The 17,181-nt window shown below is 38.5% G+C and overlaps 1 protein-coding gene across 5 annotated transcripts in view; it reads left to right on the top strand.

Moving 5' to 3' along the window:
* mpp7a (membrane palmitoylated protein 7a) overlaps nt 1–16,783 on the top strand; it is a 209,321-nt gene extending 192,538 nt beyond the window's left edge. For all 5 annotated transcript variants that reach the window (XM_007905455.2, XM_007905454.2, XM_007905452.2 and 2 more), the window contains 5 exons: nt 2,298–2,378; nt 8,753–8,846; nt 9,345–9,453; nt 14,777–14,920; nt 15,639–16,783. In XM_007905455.2, coding sequence (XP_007903646.1) covers nt 2,298–2,378; nt 8,753–8,846; nt 9,345–9,453; nt 14,777–14,920; nt 15,639–15,818 — 608 coding nt within the window. In that variant the 3' untranslated portion in view covers nt 15,819–16,783. The remainder of the gene's footprint in view (nt 1–2,297; nt 2,379–8,752; nt 8,847–9,344; nt 9,454–14,776; nt 14,921–15,638) is intronic.
* Nucleotides 16,784–17,181: the final 398 nt, after the last annotated feature.

The raw sequence follows: 17,181 nt of genomic DNA, 5'->3' as shown, positions 1-17,181 counted from the left end.
GAGCTACAGGACTCTGCAAAGCAACTATAGCATCTTTCATGTTAGGTGGATTTCTTGTATTGCTTCACAGGATACACTGTAATGTGTGGGAAGGAGAGAATGGGGGGCGTTGTTGGCCAGGACAATGGGAGAAAGTTCCTTCTCTTTTCAAATAAAGTTTTGGGATCTCTTAACCCCCTCCTAATAAAACAGACAAGACCTTATAATAATAATAATAATAATAATAATCCTTGCATTTGATATAGCGCTTTTCACGTCGGGAGGACGTCCCAAAGCGCTTCACAGAACACACTGTAAAGTGAATTGACTGTATATTTGTGGGCGAACGCGACAGCCAATTGCGCACAGCAATGTCCCACAAAGAGTCATGGATTGAAAATGACCAATGTATTATTGTTTTGTTTTGGAGGGATTATTATTAGGCTCTGTGTGGAGTAAGGAAACTTGCCCAAGGTTTCGCCCTCTGCCTGGAATTGAACTCAGGTCTCTTGGTTTAACTTCTCACCTGAAGGATGGCATCTCTGACAATTCAGCACACCCTCAGTCCTGCATTGAATTAACATCTTCGACTACGAGTTCAAAGTATTGACATAGGGCTTGACTCACAATCTTCTGACTCAAGTGATAGTGCCACTAATTCAGCCAGGCTGATGCGCATAACTTACCTGTTTGGTTGAACAAAGGAATTTGGGGGTTTATTTGATTCACTGATAATTATGTAGAACTCCATAATTTATAGCCCCTGAGATAATCAGATATGTAGAATTCAGGCATTTTTCTTGATAAAATTCTAATTTTCCTCAAGCCATCTTGTATCTGGAAACGCTGCCTGTACATCATTAATAACAAATTTACATAAATAAAGCACCTTTTTATGTTGAGAGGGCGTCCCAAGGCACTCTAATCAACCACCAACCTTTGAAGACTTAAATATTGTGACTTGTTCAACCAGGACTAGTCTCGAATGCTTATGAACATGAATGAAGTAGTAGTTAGTTCTGTGTAGTTTCTGTTGTCCTCAATACTGTTTTCTGTTCGGGCTTTCATTTAACTTGTCATGTTTTACCATATTAGACTGTAATTTACACCTCCAGTGCAAGAACATAATCCTTTATCAGGAGTCAGTCCAGTTATTTGCAGCTTTTGATACTCAGTAGAATTGTTTTCCCTTGTTGTGGATCCCACAATTCCTGTCAGAGTGATGGAAAACTGTAAAACAGTAAAACTGTCAGGCAGACGTATTGAATATTGAGCCATTTCACATCTACCTTAGAAGTCAGAAATCACTCCAATCTGGCAAAAGATGTCTGGGAGATTTTGTTAAGGCTTTCAGGAAAGTGTTCATTTTAGAGAATCTTTCTAAAAATGTTTATGTGGGATTTGTTTATGATTCGGTCTGTCTGATCAAATCTGTTATTTCAGCTGATAGACAAACTGCTGCACCCAAAACAAGGAATTTATTCATCTATCTGTTGCTGTCAGAAAATAGCACGCTGCACAAATCAAACCATGTGTTTTCATAGAATCATAGAATTATACAACACAGAAGGAGTTCATTTGGCCCATCACGTCTGTGCTGGCTCTTTGAAAAGAGCTACCCAATTCAATCCCGCTCCCCCGCTCTCTCCCCATAGCCCTGCAAAATTGTCCTCCCCAAATAATTATCTATTTCTCTCTTAAAAGTTGTTTTCGAATCGGCTTCCACCAGCCTTTCAGGCAATGCATTCGAGACAACATGCATTTTGTTTTAAATGGATTTCTAAATGTAGAAAATGGTTTGATGTGCTATGTAAATTAGCCCATTGAGACAATAGTATAACAAGTAATATAACTGTAGAATGTTAGTGACTGGGGCATTTATTTATTGTGACACCCTGTTCGTTGCAAACCAGACAGTAATAGTCATGCCAGCTACAATTTTAAAGGGGAACAGAGACACCTGGTGAAGGTGGACGACAAGTTGTTAAAGCTGTTAAAAAAGCATATGGGATCCTCGGCTTTATAAATAAAGGTATGGAGTATAAAAGTAAGGAAATTAAGTTGAACCTTTACAAATCACTGGTTAGGTCTCAGCTGGTGTATTGTGTCCAATTCTGGGCATCACACCCTGAGCCGAGTGGCCTCTCTTCTGTGCTGTAAGATTCTAGACTTCAGTTTGGGTCTGAATGAAAAAGGTACAGTAGGTGGTTATTTATTAATGATCCCTAATGATTTGGACCCATGATATATTAGCAGCTCGTTTTAGGTAACCGCAGCTAGACTATTAAAAAAACTGTCATCTGTATTTTCTTTTGTAGGTCCTCCAGGAGTAGGGTTGAATGAGCTGAAGAGGAAACTACTGATTAGTAGTTCACAACACTATGGTGTAACAATTCCACGTGAGTATGACCCACTTTTGTTGACTTGTTTTGAATCAACCACAATAACAACGGCAAGTGTAGAAGTCAAATGGACAATTTACTGTAAGTACAATAACTTACACATTTGAATTAGTGTCCGTAAAAGACTAAGAATGTAGTTACTCTTTAGCCTACAAAATACAGTCATTGTACTTCACTCTAAATCCTGTGAAGCTCTTTGAGATGTCCTAATGTGAAAGGCACTATATCAAAAGCAAGGAATACTATTATCATTACTCTTCTTTTATCTGGTTTAGGAGACCTCGCTTGATGGTTTTGGCCATTTTTATCAATTCATATCCTCCACATACCAGTTGCTAGTGCCATCAAAGAGTGAGTTATGAAACATAACCCATATAAGATGTTCATATCTTGAAGATTTTGCCATACATGCTCCTCATTCTGTGTTGTATTTCATTTTCAGAAAAGGTAATGAACCTGTAACTTAGTCAGGTCAAATTCACAGTATTTCATTATTAAGAAATCCAAATCAAAGGACTTCCCTCCACACACACACACACGCGCACACATACACTTCAAAAATGGATCTTTCACCCATGTGTACATTGATGTTTACCTCAGTCCATCATTCCTTCAATAAATGCCCGAGTGAAGTATATCGACTCATTTGAGAAACAACTTGATGCTGTAGTGAGGAGATAGTAAATTTTCTTTTCTGTAAAGGCTGAGATCAATTGTTTGCCTACAATACACAGTTACTACACTTTTCATTAAATCTTCAGATTTTGTATTTTGTGGGCAAAACGTGGCAGCCAATTACGCACAGTAGTGTCCCACAAACAGACATGGATTGAGGATAAACACTAGATTTCACATCAGCTTCATCTAAATTGCAGTGAAGCGGTTTGAGTCGTTCTCGCGACGAGAATGACCCTTATGGACTATTATTATATCAGTTGAGCTGAATGATGACCTTAACCGAACTGGTCTTGTGATGTTATGACTTTTATATTAAAAAAAAGTCTGCTCATGGCTGTGTTAGCTCCTAGACGTTGAAATCATTGTAGACAAACAGGTTTTTTTGGGGGGGAGGATGGGCGGGGGAGGGGGTAGGATTGCAGGCACTAAATTGATTGAATCATTTCAGTAGAAACTTTTCCAAATATAAACTCGAACCACAACTGAAGATTTTAGAGACTCATTAGTCCATGAAACTAATGGATAGTTTCAACTTCAAGGCAGTGTGACCTCTTCTGAGGTCAGCCAAGCAACCTGCACGTATTTTAATCACTGTCATCAAACTAACTGTCCCACATTTACTAAATCCCCAGAGCTCAGGAACCTGGCACAGGATTTGTGGAAGCCAGCCAGTCAAGGCCCCTCTGCATCAGTTTTTTTTAGCCAATTCCAGCACAGCCTACTCTACACTTGGATGCCTTGGCAGCAGTAGCACAGACAGACTGTGTACAAAGAAAGTTTGGAAAATATCCTGCGCTGAATAAAAACTCTATACCTTCAGGCATGGAATCTAACTATTTGGACTGTTTCCCATCTCTTTCGAAAGTACATGGAAGTTACAAGAAGTGTTGAGAGGCTCAGAGTCCTATCTGTAGATCAGGACTATTGAAATAGTTGGTAGTGAGTTTCAGCTTGGCTCAGTTCACTCTTGCCTCTGAGTCAGAAGTTTGTGGGTTCAAATCCCACGTCCAGATTTTAACTCACATAGTCTTAAAATGACACTCAAATGCGGTGGGGGGGCAGGTGGTATTGCCCAGTCAGAGGTGCAGTCTTTCGATTGAGATGTTAAACTGAAATCCTACCTGCCTGTACAGGTGATACAGATTAAAGATCCCGTGGCACTATTCGAAAAGAGAAGGGAGTTTTTCCCATTGTTCTGGTCAACAATTCCACCAAAATAATGGTCATTGGTTTCATGGCTGTTTGTGAGACCTTGCGCAATTATACTGCTGCATTTGCACAGTGAATTTCAAAGTAAATTCTGTGAAGCGCTTTGAGACATCCTTCTGACATGATAAGGCGCTATACCCGATGCAAAATTATTATTATTAAAACATGACTTGCATTGCTACCATTTAGACAATAAGAAACAGCCCTATAAGGTCAAGGGTTATTTTACTTGCTCAATAGCTGCAACTTTGACTAATGTATAAAATGTAACATGTGAGGTTAGCTAACGGTTGCCACTTCAAGCAACCATAACCGAGCATTACTGTTTGGGCCCAAAGTGGTCTTTTTAATAGAGTAGGTTTAGATGAGGCATTATCGACTATTTAATAATTTCCAAAAAAGCTGTCTTTTTCTGATGAAGGTAGTATTTTGTTACAGTTTTAGTGAAATACCAGAATTATAAATTGGGTCTGAAAGTTTTCTAGCTCCAATCTGGGTCTTGAATTTGCTTTTGCATACGTTTGCAATAATTGCTTTGTTTTTGCATGAAGTTTCTGATATGGAAAGTTCCATTCTAATGCCTTCAGCTTTGGCCAGAGAGACAATAGATCACTAAGATGCATTAGTCACAGAATATTTTATTCTCATTTACCATGAGACCAGATCAGTAAATGGACCAATTATTTCTTTAAATTCCAACATCACGTTGTACTCTGTATGATTTGAGAAGTACTCAGCCGATCATTCTTTCTGGCTTTGCTTAAATCTGAAACTTGATTTAATGTTCCTTTTACGTTACACTTTTACGAAAGGAAGGTCTTGCAGTTCTATAGCACTTTAGCAAGTGTCAAAATGATTCCCAAGCTATCTCTGCTGAATGTTGAGATTATTTTGTAGACATCTACTTGCACCAGGAATACCCAGAGATGAATGAATGATTAATCTGGAGGATTGTTGCCCAAGCACTGGGAGAAACTTCCTTCTCATTTCAGACAGTTTCAGGAGATGTTTAAAATCCCCCTCAAGAACAGGCAGAGCACTTGACAAACAGCACTCTGACAATGCAGTGCTTTCTGGCCTTTAAGCTCAATCCTGCTATGGGGCTTGAAATCAACATTTGGATCCAGAGGCTAGAGTGTTACCAACTGAGACAAACACCTATTTCTGCAATAATCAGAGGACTTTTCAAGTCATACGGAATACAATGTGATGTTGAGTAGCTGTTTATAGAGATATGCAAGAAGCTCTCAGACGTGTTGATGAGTGATTGAGAGCTAGTAATATGAATACTACTCTCAATCATTCTTCTACTGGAAGCAGTATTTTCATTTGTGGAGCATGAAGGACATACTATGTAGATTTGAGAAGGGCAGAATCCAGTCAACCAATTATGTCCAAATATTGAGTAGAATTGTTTAAGTTGTTGCCATGTAGTGAAGTTTGGTTTTCACCAATAAAGCACAGTACTTTATACCGCTGGAATCCCCTCCCCTTCCTCTCTGACCTGCTCACACCCCACTCCTTTATCCGCCATCATCACTCAGCCAATAGCAATAACAAGTTGCACTTATATAACGCCCCTCACAAAGGGTAGAGTCCCAGAACTGTATAAAGTACTCTGCTGTATGGATCAAAATCAAACCCTCACCGTGTGGTGACAACTTTACAAAATTCTACTCAATATTTGTTCATACTTGTTTGACTGGACTCTGCCCTGCTCAGCAATACAGTTCTCTGCTCGTGCCTCATTCCCTCTGCTCCACGATTGGCCAAGGGCTCTGACACGCTGCCCTGGGTGATGGGCTATATAAATGCAAATTGTTGTTGTTGATAACCGTACTTTCAGCCATTGTGTCCCGAATCTCTAGATTTCCTTGAATCAATCCCTCCCTCTGCTCGTCTTCAAATCACACCTAAAGACTTTCCTCTGCAACCATGCCTTTGGTTACCTCTCTCCCTCCCCCTCCCACTTTCGGCTCAGTGTCAAGCCAGACAGCTGTTGAGTGCTTCTTTGACGCTACCTGTTTGAAGGGCACTATATAAATGTTGTTGTGGGTTGCTTACAAATTCACAGTCACTATACTTTACAGTAAATCCTGTTAAGTGCTTTGAGATGTTTCGATGACTTGATAACCGGCATTATCAAATGCAAGGTTTATTTTTATTGTTATCGAACCAGTTGGGGCTTTGGTTTATAGGTTAACAAATGCCTTGGATTACATTACCTCGTACGTGCTAGGCTATGCTAGGCAGCTCTTCACAGGTAATGCATTTTAGGGAGACCACACTTGAATCCTTTGCCTCCCACCCCCCGATGAGCATATTTCTGCCCAAACTTTTGGTTTGGTTTTTGACCAAAACATTTTCTCAAAATTTCTACCAATAGCAACAAAATGCAAGTTCCTATTTGAATGCATAGTAAGAGTGAAACTGGCTCAACTTTGTTAAAAAAAGAAAATCCCAATTGCTTTTTTTTGTCTTGAATCATTTATATAAAAAAAACTTGATGTATTCGCACAATATTTGAAGCATTAAATACCTCTGAGTTCAGCCACAGCTCAATTTCAAAAGGCATGTTCCATAATTATTGTTTAAAATTCGTTAACAAGTATATCTTGCCTGATTTGCAGTGCAGTTGCTGTTCTGGAACTATTTTTAAACTAACTTGCGTCTCTATACCTGGTGTAGAACATTGTTGCTGTCCTCAGCCAAATCTGACAAATGGGAATTGGTGCACGATGTAAAGATTCAACAGAGCCAGTAAGTGAAAATGTAACAAATAGAGTCCAAACAAAATTGTGTCTGAGTACCAGTGTCCAGACCCATTATTAAACTTGTAAATCAAAGCAGCAGAATAAAAGAATAAGAAAATTAACAGATAAGAGGTGGCCACTTCGAGTCTTGTAGAACAAAAAAAGAAATTAAATGGAACAGTCTGTAAAAACTATAATGAAGAGCCCTGGAGCCATTTCAAGATATTTTCAGGTAATCTTTTACTTCTGTTTCTCTTTGGCCCACAGTTGTCTTTGGACTGTTGATTCAGCCAACCTTTTTCTCTGTGAAATTTATAAATTCATTGGATAATTTTCATGTCATTGCTAAGTCTATTAGCTCAAGAAGCTTTCTTTTAGGTCTGCTGCTTTACTTTTGTTTCACCTCTATTCAGTTGTGTGGTATTTAGACACATTTTTGAGTGAGCTCCATGAGGAAAATTTTCACTTCCTGGATCTTGAATCTCCTGATTCAGATGAAGAGAGAAATAAAAGTCTTTTGAAATTGAATGAATCGTCAAAACAAATTAAACTTTGGACTGCTCGGATTGTAACAATAAGGTGACAGATACACTTTCTCCCATCTCAATGAGATGTCCTAACTATTGGATCCTCAATTCTGGATATTTTATAAATGCCACATTAATAGTTAAAATAATGAATAAATAAGTAGTTAAGTTAGATACAAAAAAAGAAATGAGATCTCAATCACAGTAAAACTGTTTGGCTGTGTTCTTGTGATGTACAACTTGACTTTAATCTTCAGTTGGGTTACATCCTTGATCTCTGTAATATCCATTATATGACATGACACGGTATTCATACCATCACACCAGAATTGGTTAGTGTGTAGTAAGTTATTATAGGAACTAATTTTGTTTCAAATAGTATGTTTGCTGAGATCGTTTGCAAAATATTCAGTAAAATGCAATGCTGTCTCAACTTCATAAGTTAAATCGATTATAGGTTATATAATGGAAGCTCTGAAAGGCTTTTTTTTAAAAATATTTTTTATAAAAAAAATTGTTACTATATTTTTCACAGTAACGTTTGGGTAGTGGACACAGACTTTTCCTTGGGTCCACTCCCAGCATGCTTTGGTTTCCTCTTCAAGTGCAATATAATTTATTTTTAAGTGTAATTGTCAGATTTTAATAGCATTCTGACATTTTGGAGGGATGAAGGAAAAGCTTTTCAGCCTACTGAGTAAAATACCTTTCCACTGCCTCATATTCTGGCTTTGGAAAGCATTATGTTGAAGAATAAAATATCAGTTTGCCATATTTCTGAATAGCATCCAGTGATGATGACATTCTTAGACCGCATAACCTGGCTAGTTTTTAATATTAGTATTAGGAGTAACATAAGGTCACATGACAATTGTGATTTTGTTTTGATTCAGCGCTCTCTTGACATTTACAAGTGTTTTACCTTTGTTTAGACGTGCACACTTGCCAAGCTTTCCTGTGAAATAGTTACAGATTGTATGTAATGGGTAATAACTCCTAACTCGATTTGATGGTACTAAAATCTCATTGCAACCAACTTGATGTGTGTTCAGAAAACTGAGGATTTCTTTTTCAGTTTATATCTTTTTTCAAAGGGGGATAAATGCTAAAAGTATCAGTGATGATCTTCACTAAGCTGAGCAAATATTTCTTAATAATAAAGGCAATTCTAACCTTTTTTGTTTGTTTGTTTTGTCATCCACAGATACAACGAGGCCAAAGAGAAGCCAGGAGACTGACGGAGTGGAATATCATTTCACTTCCAAGCACTTGTTTGAGACAGATGTACAAAATAACAAGTAAGTTGAAAAATGGCACATCATGTTTCATGCCAGCACATCTGGAAAGTTTCAGATAGTGATGAAAAGTATTGGAATACTTGAACAATGGGTTACTTGGGAAAACGGATAGTCAAGTCATTCAGGGAGTCAAATGATACTGCTGTATTCTGTTATCGAATTATTAAACTTGGCATCGCCCATCCTTCACCTCATAAATTGGTGCCACAGATTCAAAATCTAATGAGAAACTAGTGGAAATAATTTGATGCAACCCATGAAGCCATTGTTAGTGTGTGAGCATAGGCTGCATGTTCCCTATTGAGCACAAAGTATCTTCTATTCAAACTACAGATTGTATTTGAATTTATTCCCTTTACTTCACTTTCATAGCTATATATTTCATAACCATGAAATTCCAACGTGCCTTATATATTGCTTCAGGTTTTCAGTGGGACTAGACTTTTTCAAAAAAGTACAAGTCAAAGGTCAACCAATTTTGTTCTGAAAATTTTCCAGGTTTATTGAACATGGAGAATACAAAAGCAACTTGTATGGAACAAGCCTAGATTCTGTTCGATCTGTGCTGGCCAAGAACAAAGTGTGCCTGTTGGATGTACAATGTCATGTAAGTTACTATAAAGCTTTTTTTAAAAAAAACTGTTCTTTGTCAGGTCTACGAGAAAATTCAGAGCTGCCAAGTTTTAATTTATCTTGTACTTTTATAGAGGAAAAGTTAAATCATTTTCATTTTCATGTTTTCATTAATATTTTGGTTTGGAGACTCCAATGTGACTTGCAGCGGTTGGTACGGAACACATTAGGGTAAATAGAGTTTAAATTTTCCTGCGGCTGCTTCAGCCTCAGGAACAAAATGAGACTGTTCAGTTTGCGGTGTTAGGAAAATCTTCCCTGGAAGGATCAAATGTTTGTCTATATAGTCATACACTTACATTTGTTTCTTTTCAAGAAAATGATCTGTTGCTGCTGAGCAAATGAACAAATGGTGTCCTCTGAACTAAAATAATATTTCCTCTCTTCCCTCCAATTTCTGTCACTTATTTTAGGTACTCTGCACCTTTTGTACTTTACAGTAAATCCTGTCAAGCGCCTTGTGATGGCTTCCCATCATGAACAGCATTATATTAAATGCAGGGATTATTTAATTATTATTACTTCTTGGCCATATTTCCTCTTCAAAGCTCCTCTTAAAATATCTGCAAATTATCGGTTGAGCAAGTCTAGCTGAAAGTTGCATTCCCTTAGCTTCCTCCCTCTTTTATGCTTCTCTCTTTGTGGCTATGCTCTGTGATGACTGGAGACTTGTTCATTGAAAGTGTTGGAAGTAACCACCATCTTACCAAAGGATAGTGTGGCACATCCAGGAAGCTGGCCTCTGCATTACCTTTTCTCAACTGAGTGGATCAAACTTCAGTTTAATTTGATCATAAATTAATTTTGGATAAAGATAGCTCTTTGGCGCAATTGATCTTACCCATCGATGGCTTATGAAATCTTCAATGGCTTATGAAAAACAGAACTCAGCAATTCCCCTTAAAATACTAGATACAAATCAGCCTGATTGTGTACTGTAATTAAATCCATGTAAAACATACACTATTAATGTCTTAGACAATAATTGTACACTTTTATTTCTGACATTGCAGCCTTAAGGCTTAGACTTAGACCACTCAGCTACCTGACTACTGCAGGACTTGTATTATTGACCATTAGTGGTTTAGGTCACTGCCTGGAATAGAATGAACACTGTGGAAAATGTCCTCCAAATACTGTAGATTTTTGGGAACATTTCTTTATTACGTATGGTCCAGTGATTACATCACTTTGGAGACACATTGAAAGACTCGGACTTGGCTTTTTAACTGTAAACATTTTGCTAATATAGCCCTGAATAACTTGGCAAATTATGATTTTTGTGTGGCATTGGCTTTCCAACACAAAATGTGCATGCACACGTCATTTTGGGATGAGCCAGAGTTGAATTGTTCTTGCTCACGTAGCATCTACATACTTTATCTAACCTAGGGTCACCGCTTCTAAGCTATTAAACTCTACAATTGCTCTAGATAATTGGTATGATGGTGCACATTACTTAAATATCACTATTAATAATAATAATCCTTTATGTAGTGTCTTATCACATCATCTACCATCCTCACCTTGGGTGCCAAGTCAGTATTGTTAAGCGCCTTTAGAAGTCCCATTTATACAGCACCATTGGCTACATAAATGTAAATTTATATTGTACTGTTGCATCGTATCAAAGTGCTTCACAGGATTTTTTGTGGCATTTAATGATTGTGCATTTATAGGCGAACGTACAACAACTTTCATTTATATAGAATTCTTCACGCTGGGTAGCGTCTTGGAGCACTTAACAATGGCATAGTTTTGACACCAAGCTTCATCTGACTGTCGGGGAGAAAGGGGAGGTGACCTTAGACACCGTTGAAGAGAAAAGTCTGTTACATGTGATCTAAAGAGGGGGTAAGGAGTAGAGATTGCAACAGGGATTTCCAGAGGGTCAGGAATTTCAGCAAAATGGCTGAAAGCACAGTCGCCGAAGATAGAGCAGAAGTCTCAAAGGACTTGCAGAAGGCTCAAGACAGCCGAGTGAATGGAGCAGTTAGAGGAGTGGGGTGTTTGTAGATCGGAAAGGAAGCAACCAATGCAATAACTCACAAACAGCAAGGAAGTGAATGACCAATTTTATCTGGAGAATTGTTGACACCAGAAACTTCCTTCTCGAATAGTGTCATGGGTTCTTTAATGTTCACTTGAATTGGCAAATGGGACCTTGGTTTAATGTCTGAAGGACGCCACCTCTGACATTGCATAGCTCCCCCAGCACTGCACTGAAGTGCCAGCCTAGACTAAGCTCAAAGTCCAACAACCTTCTGACTCGAGGCAAGAATGCTACCACCTGAACCAAGATGACACCAGGCACTTGGGTTTTTATTTTCAGGATTATGAAATGTGTTCATGCAAGCAAATTGTTCACTGTGCCAAATGCTTCAATAACAAGAGACACAAGTTAAAAGGGAAGTTATATCTAGGGACAGAAATTGGGTTAACATTCTTTTAACATGAAAGTTTGATACTTGTATAATAGAAATGTGGAATATATTAGCAGGAAAGATAATTGAAGTGGACAGAAATATATGGATCCAAGATGCAGTTAGACAAGCTTCTGGGGAGAGAAGGGATTAAGGGATATGGTGAGAAGCCAAGTAGGTTGGGATTAAATGAAAAACTGAATAATGGAAAGTTGAAACAAAAACAGAAAATACAAGAAATGTACAACATCTTAATTAACATCTGAATAGTAAAAGACCACCTTACGCTTGTAACCCTTCATCCAGTTCAGAATAGGAAGGGGTTTCTGGTTTAACGGCTTTCCCTGTTGCTAAAAAAAAATCCTATGTACAGCCTGTAGAGGTGATGTGTTGTCTTCTTTGTGGAGTCCTGTAGCTCAGTGGTTAGAGCACTCGCTTTGCAAGTGAGAAACCTGAGTTCAATTCCAGGCAGAGGGCAAAACCTTGGGCAAGTTTCCTTACTCCACACGCCTAATAATAATCCCTCCAAAAACCCCAAACAATAATTAAATTGGTCATTTTCAATCTACGACTGTTTGTGGGACATTGCTGTGCGCAATTGGCTGTCGCGTTCGCCCACAAATATACAATCAGTTCACTTTACAGTGTGTTCTGTGAAGCACTTTGGGACGTCCTCCCGACGTGAAAAGCGCTATATCAAATGCAAGGATTATTATTATTATTATTCTAGACCATAGCATTTTGTTTCTGTGTATGATACCTGTAGAAATTTCTATATCATTTTATCTTCATATAAATTAAGCAAATGATTAGGCCTTTTGGCCCATCAAGCCTAATTTCCATGAAGTTTGTGAATGAATGCAACTCAGCCATCTGATTTCCAGGGTATATATGGGTTTCCCAGCACCAACAAGTCTGACTGTTGAGTGGTTCAGTCTCTTCAAGAATCGTTCAGGCACCAAAAGGTATTTTCCTGGCTCCTTGTTGCATTGGAAATTAATTTTGCTGTCTGTTTACCATGTGGCCTATAGTGGAAGGTTATAATCACTGTCACATTGTCCAGCATAGCACATCGAAGTGTTGAGTGTGGGCCTGAACTGAGGTGTTTAGGCTCATACATTGAAAAATAACCATATTGGTGAGATACTGAGCTTTCACTTCCTGTATTTCTACTGAGCTACAGCTTTCAGTAGAGAAGGAACAAGTAGAAAACACTCTGATCTATCTATTAGGCATTTCACAAGAACAGAAATGCTGGACGAAAAAAGGACCAAAGTCATGCACATATGATCCAAACTACCTATGTACTATATCCCATAATGTTATTCCTACAAGAAAACGATCTAATCTGTGTTTGAAGGAATAAATACTTCCTGCTTCAACCATATCCCTAGGGAGCCTATTTTCAAAGGTTTGTTCTGAATTTACCCCCCCCCCCCCCCCGCAATCACAGACCATATCCTTTGGTTTTACTATTCAGGACTAGTTGAAACAGCCTGTCATGATCTACATTGTCTTACCCCTTTAGAATCTTAAAAATAGCAATCATATCGCCTCTCAATCTTCTCTTTTCCAGCGTGAACATGCCCAATTTACTTGGTCACTCCTCATAGATGAATTGGTGGATGAAGGGCAATTCATCCACCATTCATCCATTTTGCCCCCACCCTCTGTAATTCCATCCCGCAATCCCTCCGCCTCACCCCCTCCCTTGCCTCCTTCAAGACCCGTCTCAAGACACTCTTTGACCTTGCCTTCGGTCACCCTCCTTCCCCCCCTGCCCTCCACTCTCCCTGATCCCGATCTCCAGCTCGGGCCCAAAGCACTGATTGTCCAGTGCCTTGGGACGTCCTCCCAACGTGAAAGGCGCTATACAAATGTAATCTTGTTGTTCTCATTTTTCATGCATATTATTTTTGTTCCATTCAAGTAATAGTCCCTTGCTGTATTTTGTATCCCCATGCGAAGTACTTTATATTTCTCCACATTGAATTTCATCTGCCCAATTCCCAAGTATGTTCAAATCCTCCCGTAATTTCTCTTGTTCAGCTTTGCAATCTACTATCTTCATTAGCTTGGTGCCATCTGCAAACTTAGCCACTGTGCTTGTAACTCCTGGTTCCAGATCACTCATAAAAATATTAAACAAAAGAGGTCCCAAAACAGACCCTTATGGAGCTTCACTGGTAAAAAAAAATTCCAGTCTGATGATATTCCCTGTACCACTACCCTCTGGGTTCGTCTGGTCAATCAGTTGCGTATCCAGTGTAATATACCTCCACTGATTCCTGCTTTCTTTACTTTCGGTACCAGCCTCTCAAGAGGAACTGTATCAAAAGCCTTACTGAAATCCAGATATACAACAGCCACAACATTACCTTTGTCAAGTTCCCTTGTCACACCGTCTAAGAAAACCAGTAAATTAGATTGGCAAGACCTCCCCTTCATGAATCCATATTGGCTATCATTTATGATTTTATTTCTATCCAGATGCTCCGTGATTTTATCCTTAATAAGAATCTCCATAATTTTACCCAAAAGTTAAACTTACTGGTCTGTCGTTTCCTGGGTCACTTTTGTTACCTTTGTTAAAACAGGAGTAATGCAAGTAATGTATCTCCAAATGCAAGTATTAATGGTGAAGGAAATTCTCATTACTTCAATTGACTTAGTTTTCCAACTGACTTGCTTCTAAAGTTTTTTTTTACAAATGCTTGTAAATAGCGAGCATGGAAAATATTTGATAAACTGGTGAGAGTATAGACTATGCAATCCATTTATTACTAACACATTCAATGCAATATAGGTTTCATTGTGCATTTGCAACTAGATATCTGTTGAAGCATAAAACAAATTCACACCACTTAATTACAGACAATAAAACATCTGAGGACGTCGGAATTTAAACCATATGTGATATTCATCAAGCCACCGTCACTTGAACATCTTCGTGAAACCAGGAAGAATGGAAAAATCATTTCAAGTAAAGATGATAAAGGCTCCTCTAAACCATTTGCGGTATGTTTTACAGTTTATGTACTTTGAAATTTACTGGATTTGAGGCTGTTTGGGTGAGTACAGTTTTCAAGTATATCTGAGAAAATTTCTGTTGAAGTAACTGACAGAACACAACATTTTTTTATGGTGATCCCATCCAGCATTCAATTTTAAGGAGTGCATGTTTCTAGTGAGATTCGAATTTTAGGGATAAATGTACAGTGATTTTAAAGCATTCCTTGTTTTAACTATGTTCATTAATGAGCGCATCCCTCACTAGATAAGAGGAATTACTTTGCCTAATGCCATGTTTTCTTCTTGAAACAATTTTGCAATTTTTTTTTGCCTCAATTGTTTTCTACTGAAGAGGAGAAAAATTCTAAATTGGCATGTTCCAGTAGCTCTTTTCTCTTTGACCGAGCCTTCAGCTCCCCTCTCGACTCTCTTCCTCCTCCTCGCTCCCTCCCTTCCCTCCCCTCACCCTGACCATTTCCCCCCTCCTCTCTCCCTCCCTTCCCTCCCCTCACCCTGACCATTTCCCCCCTGCTCGGGTCATGACCCAACTGTGCAGCGCCTTGGGACGTCCTCCTGACGTGAAAGGCGCTCTATAAATGGAATCTTGTTGTTGTTGTAGCTGTTGTGATGGTCAAAAACGTGCAATAAATGTGATTGATTTTGGTATCTGCACTTAGGGAATGTTACTCTGGGGATCTCATTTATGCTTTTGCTTTAATCGCAGGAAGACGACTTTCAGGAAATGATCAGATCTGCAGAGTTGATCGAAGCCCAACACTCGCATCTCTTTGACAAAATTCTAATAAACGGTGACCTTTCTACTGCATATAATGAGCTCAAATCTACATTAGGCCACCTGGAGTCGGACGCTTTCTGGATTCCAATCAACTGGCTACATTCATAAAACTATAAAAGGGAATCATAATAATATAACTGGACATTGTTTTTAAACCTCTAATATTCATGATCATTCCCAGAAGAGTGGACAGTGCTTTGAAGTAAAACATTGCCACTTTTTTTTGCACTTTTAATGTCCAATAGCAAACCATGTTGCTTCTGCTAATCATGAGCTTTTATCTACCTGAAAGGAGCAGTGCTAAAACAGTTTCAGTACTTGGGGAATATATGTAGACACTTTCTGTTTTTACTACTGATGTTCAAACTTGTAGATTGTCTTCTGTGGTGACAGGGATATTATTTTTTAAAACTCTGAAATCTTAAGTGTATTTTAGTAAATTATGGGTGGTATTAGTTTTAAATTAGAGAATATATGGTTCAAATTGCTGATGAAGAAAGTACATGGAGGCAGGAAGCATTCATAAGTCATGTGATGGCAGACATCAGCTGGAGGTTCATGTGTCTTGTACAGAGGAAATCGTATGAGAAACACTACATTAGAAGAAAATTGGAAACTTTTAAGTTTTTGCCATGTTAACGATGTGATTAAGTGTGTGTTAATGGTATTGGTTGTTATTAGGTATATGAAACCTGGTATTAAATCATGCTCGACATTCCATGTAAATTTACCTCACTAATTTGTGCTGATAATGCCATGAGCAGTGCACTGTAACTGTATTTTGACTGGTGGGATGCGATGGTTATGTACATTCAAGTTTTATTATATCCTGATAATTTCTCAACTCAAAACTATTCAACTTATATGCATCTGTTTTAAATCCCATGTACTCCAAATTAATAATTTACCAAACTCCGTTTCAGTGTGGTGTTTTAGTGTGAGGTTTAGGTGCTTCTTATATGTCGAGCATCTCGAAGAGAAAGTTGTTGAATCGTAATGTGCAATCTTAAGTGGATTTGAACTGTTTCTGCAGTATCTATAAATATTAAAATCTTGACTTGTATTACCTTTAACAGGCAATCAAAGCATGCTTTTTATATCAGCAACATCAACACAGCAACAACAACTACTTACATTTACGTAGCGCCCTTCACACACTGCTGGAGTTTAACCAGCTAAAAGTCAATAGCTTGCCATTGAGTCCACTGCCCAGCAAGCTTCCTGAGCTTAATAAAGAGTCCCTAACCATTAAGGCTTCAGGGTTCAGGTTAACAGGAGCTGAACGGGAAGAATTCCTACCCCAGGAACTGGCTGCCCTTCCAAGTTTTAACCATGAGCCAGGTTGGCTTGTTTGTCATCAACAGTGTACTGCGGATCTATCACTCATCTGCCTCAGGTACCGCACTACTGATATTACCACAGAGGATTGACTCGATTCTGACATTCTGTTTTCAAGCAGATTGCATTGGAG

Source organism: Callorhinchus milii, unplaced genomic scaffold (assembly GCF_018977255.1).
Source record: "Callorhinchus milii isolate IMCB2004 unplaced genomic scaffold, IMCB_Cmil_1.0 Scaffold2, whole genome shotgun sequence".
NCBI classification, from domain to species: Eukaryota; Metazoa; Chordata; class Chondrichthyes; order Chimaeriformes; family Callorhinchidae; genus Callorhinchus; species Callorhinchus milii.
Note: the sequence above shows the minus strand (reverse complement) of the source record. Positions and strands in the feature narration are given on the sequence as shown.